A 3,845-nucleotide genomic window follows, 5' to 3' on the forward strand; every position below is an offset into this window, starting at 1 on the left:
TTTGCTAATTAATAATTTTATGAGTTAATAAATTAATATATCTCCTATCTTGGGACACCTGGATGACTCAGTCATTAAGCTTCTGCCTTCAGCTCAGGTCATGATCCCAGGGTCCTGGGATTGAGCCCCACATCAGGCTCCCTGCTCAGTGGAGATCCTCCTTCTTCCTCTCTCACTCTTCCTGCATGTGTTCCCTGTCTCCATCTCTCTCAAATAAATAAATAAAATCTTTAACAATTAGATATATTCTTTATTTAAGGATGTGTGATTACTGGTAACAAAGTGCTTAAGACTGCAAGTTAAAACTTTTTTTTAATGTTCCTTAGGGTTATATTCATTTATGAAATTGACTTTTATAATGCACACATTTAATTAAGCTCAAAATTTTGTGAATACATATTAGATCTAAAAATTAACCATTACAAGGCCTCTAAACTCAGACAAATTCCCTGTAATCACAAGTACCTCCAGGATAACATGGCCCATATGGTGGCAGGTGTTCTGAAGCAAAATCTGTGGTAGCCAGGAGTCTGGCAAACTGAAATCATGTGATGAAAACACATGGAAAACAGAGAAATATGGCCATTTGGTGTCCCTCACCTGCAATCTGAACTACAGTAATTTTACATTTAGTTTTGCATATTTTTATATTAAAACAATTCCTCATGGCATTGAAGGAAACCTTGAGAAACTAATTTAAGCATATGGGGAACATAGAAAATTCATACTTAAAGGATATATCACATCAATATTGACTAAAACTATGTTTTAAATATTGGCAAAACTACGATGTTGTCTCAACACAGAAGTACTAACACTTTAGACAACTGAAATTTCATATTATTTCCTAACAGCGTGAGTAAATTATATGTGGCACACTAACAAGATATACCCATACAATATAGAAATGTAATCTGTACTGTAATATGCTTCACACACAATTTTCTTTGGATTAAAAAGTACTGTGTAATAACAGCAGAGATGTATGTTAGGATGGTAAGGCCAACATCTTACTGCAAAGTGAAAGACTAAAGATGAAATTATTCCTCCAAGTGTGTGTGTGTGTGTCTCTCTCTCTCTTTTATGTCATTTGACCACCTCTTCTTAAGTAAATGCCTAACCTTCCTTTCAAGCAACTCATTCTTTAACATTCCTTGTCTTGCAGGCATGACTGCAGCCATGGAGGATTTAAATGACACCACAGAAATGTTCATTCTCTTAGGGCTCTTTAACCACACTCAGACCCACGTGTTCCTCTTCTCCATGGTGCTCATGATCTTCCTCATCTCCCTGTTGGGCAATGCCCTCATGATCGTGCTCATCCATGAGGACTCTCAGCTTCATACGCCCATGTACTTTTTGCTTAGCCAGCTCTCCCTCATGGACATGATGCTGGTCTCCACCATAGTCCCCAAAATGGCAACCAACTACCTGATGGACACCAGGACCATCTCTCCTGCTGGCTGTGGCACCCAGATCTTCCTGCTTGTCACTCTGGGAGGGGGTGAATGCTTCCTCTTAGCGGCCATGGCTTATGACCGCTATGTGGCCATCTGTCACCCGCTGCGCTACCCCATCTTCATGAATCAGAAGCTCTGCTTCCAAATGACCGCAGGCTCCTGGCTTTTGGGAGGGGTGGATGGGCTGATGCAGGCTGGGACCACTCTGAGCTTCCCTTACTGCCATTCTCGGGAAATAAACCACTTCTTCTGTGAGGCACCCTCACTTGTGCACCTTGCCTGTGCTGACAGTACATTTTTTGAATTTCTCATGTATGTGTGCTGCATCCTGATGCTCCTGATCCCTCTGTCTCTCATTCTGGCCTCCTACAGTCTCATCTTGACGGCTGTCCTTCACATGAAGTCTACAGCTGCTCAGAAGAAAGCTTTTGCCACCTGCTCCTCTCACCTGGCTGTTGTGGGGCTCTTCTATGGAGCCATAATATTCATCTACATGAGGCCCAAGTCCTACCATTCAGTGGCCCGTGACAAGGTGGTCTCTGCTTTCTACACCATCTTCACACCTGTGTTGAACCCCCTTATATACAGTGTGAGGAATAAAGACGTCAAGGAGGCTTTGAGAAAGTGGTTAGAGAAACATTTTCTGGGACATCTACGGTGAGAGTGATTTGACAAACTGGGAGCAACCAAACTGGGCCCACCATGAAATTTCTCATATCCATATATTTTGCTCTCATTTGGCAAGTTTTCACTGTTAAAAAAAAAAAAAAAAAAAACTGTTTCTTTTATATTTGGTAAATTAAAATTTACATTTGTCCTGTTTTCATACATCATTATGTATTTTTGTTCTGGGCTTTGGATCTCAGCAATACTAGTAAATGATTGAGGCATTCTAAGTAAAAGATAAGATAAACATTGATAAAATAAAGGAGATTTTCAACTTTTAATGTCCTTGGGCTCTGCTCATGGGATCTCAAGGAAGCCAAACTTTAACAATTACCAGAGTCAGCAAATTCAATTTCTAACCTGGACAGTGATTGCACATTTGATTGTTTTATAAATAACCTAAAAGAAAGCATTCCAAGCATAAAGTTAAGGGTAGAACCTCCATGGTTCTCTATGGGACTGAAGTCATACAGTCCTGCTGATAAACTAAGTCTTAATTATGGTCCTAAGATAAAAAAAGTTCAATATCTTTCTGAAATAGCTTTCATCTAATTTGTAATATTTTATGTTGTTAGTGAAGACTGTATCCCAAGCAGCTGCCCTAACTTGGGCTGGAAAAACAGAAACGAAAACAGAACAATAACAACAACAACAACAACCAAGAAAAAAAAAGGAAAAAAAAACACTTTCTTTTAGAGATTCTAAAAGGTTTATTCATTTTGTGTTGATAACACCAACTCTGTGTGCGTGTGTGTGTCTGTGTGCAATTTTGAGGATAATTTCTTATAGAATGAATAATTAATTTAAACAAAAACAATGTATATTTTACCTTATTGAAATTTCAATAAAATAAATTTCAAATATATACATAATTAAATGAATATAAAAAAATAGAAATCTTGTAAGAACTCTTATCAAAATCTTTATTAGAAGAGGATTTGGGGTGGATATATGGGAGTTAAAAAATCATTACGTACAAGGTAATCAGGTTGAACTGCATATATGTAAATATCTTTTTATTATAGTCCTCACTGGCTGGCTCAGTCAGTAAAGCATATGACTCTTGATGACAATATCAAGAATTTAAGAACCATGTTGGGTATAGAGCTTTCTTAAAAAATATAAACAAGATCATGAAGAGTAGAAGTGAACATCTCTATCAAAAAAGTAACATTAATTAAAAAATAATTCACACATGGTAGAATTAACCATATGAATCAACATAGACAATTTATTCATAATAGTAACTAAGAACAAAAATCCATTTTTCACATGTTAAAATAAGTATCTATATTATATTGACTTATATAGATAAAAATAAACTTTGATCACACTGAAAGCCTTAGGGCTTAAAATTTCACCTTCTTTTCTGGTTAACAAAAGTAAGTAAAATTAAGGAACTGGGAAAAGTCAAGTAGTCTTTCTACAACATTCAATGTGAAAGTTTCAGGATAATAAATTTTCAAAAAAAAATTAAATAACAATGTCCTCTAACCTGCATATTTTCATTATAAGGAAAAGGCACTTAAAAAATGAAAGAAATCAAACTGAAATGGTGTCTTTCCAAAATTCTTAAAATATGATTTTAACATCTGAATGAACTAGTGAGTCTCATTTATGTAACTATTTCAACACATCACCAAAAGAACATATCAAGATATATTTGAGGGTTAAAAAAATACTGTTCCATAGTTTTTATACTTATAAGATTTTTTTTTC

At 36.0% G+C, this 3,845-nt stretch overlaps 1 protein-coding gene across 1 annotated transcript; it reads left to right on the top strand.

Annotated features, from left to right (window-relative positions):
• The first annotated feature begins 1,179 nt into the window (after positions 1-1,179).
• LOC131832710 (olfactory receptor 2T33-like) lies at positions 1,180-2,132 on the top strand. The gene is made up of 2 exons (XM_059176071.1): positions 1,180-2,084; positions 2,123-2,132. The coding sequence occupies exons 1-2, from the start codon at positions 1,180-1,182 to the stop codon at positions 2,130-2,132; spliced, it is 915 nt and encodes a 304-aa protein (XP_059032054.1).
• The last annotated feature ends 1,713 nt before the right edge of the window (positions 2,133-3,845 follow it).

Source organism: Mustela lutreola, chromosome 5 (assembly GCF_030435805.1).
Source record: "Mustela lutreola isolate mMusLut2 chromosome 5, mMusLut2.pri, whole genome shotgun sequence".
Lineage (NCBI taxonomy): Eukaryota > Metazoa > Chordata > Mammalia > Carnivora > Mustelidae > Mustela > Mustela lutreola.

What these genes read in the sequence shown, in the direction of transcription:
- LOC131832710 (XM_059176071.1), top strand. Translation starts at nt 1,180, where the DNA reads ATGGAGGATTTAAATGACACCACAGAAATGTTCATTCTCTTAGGGCTC.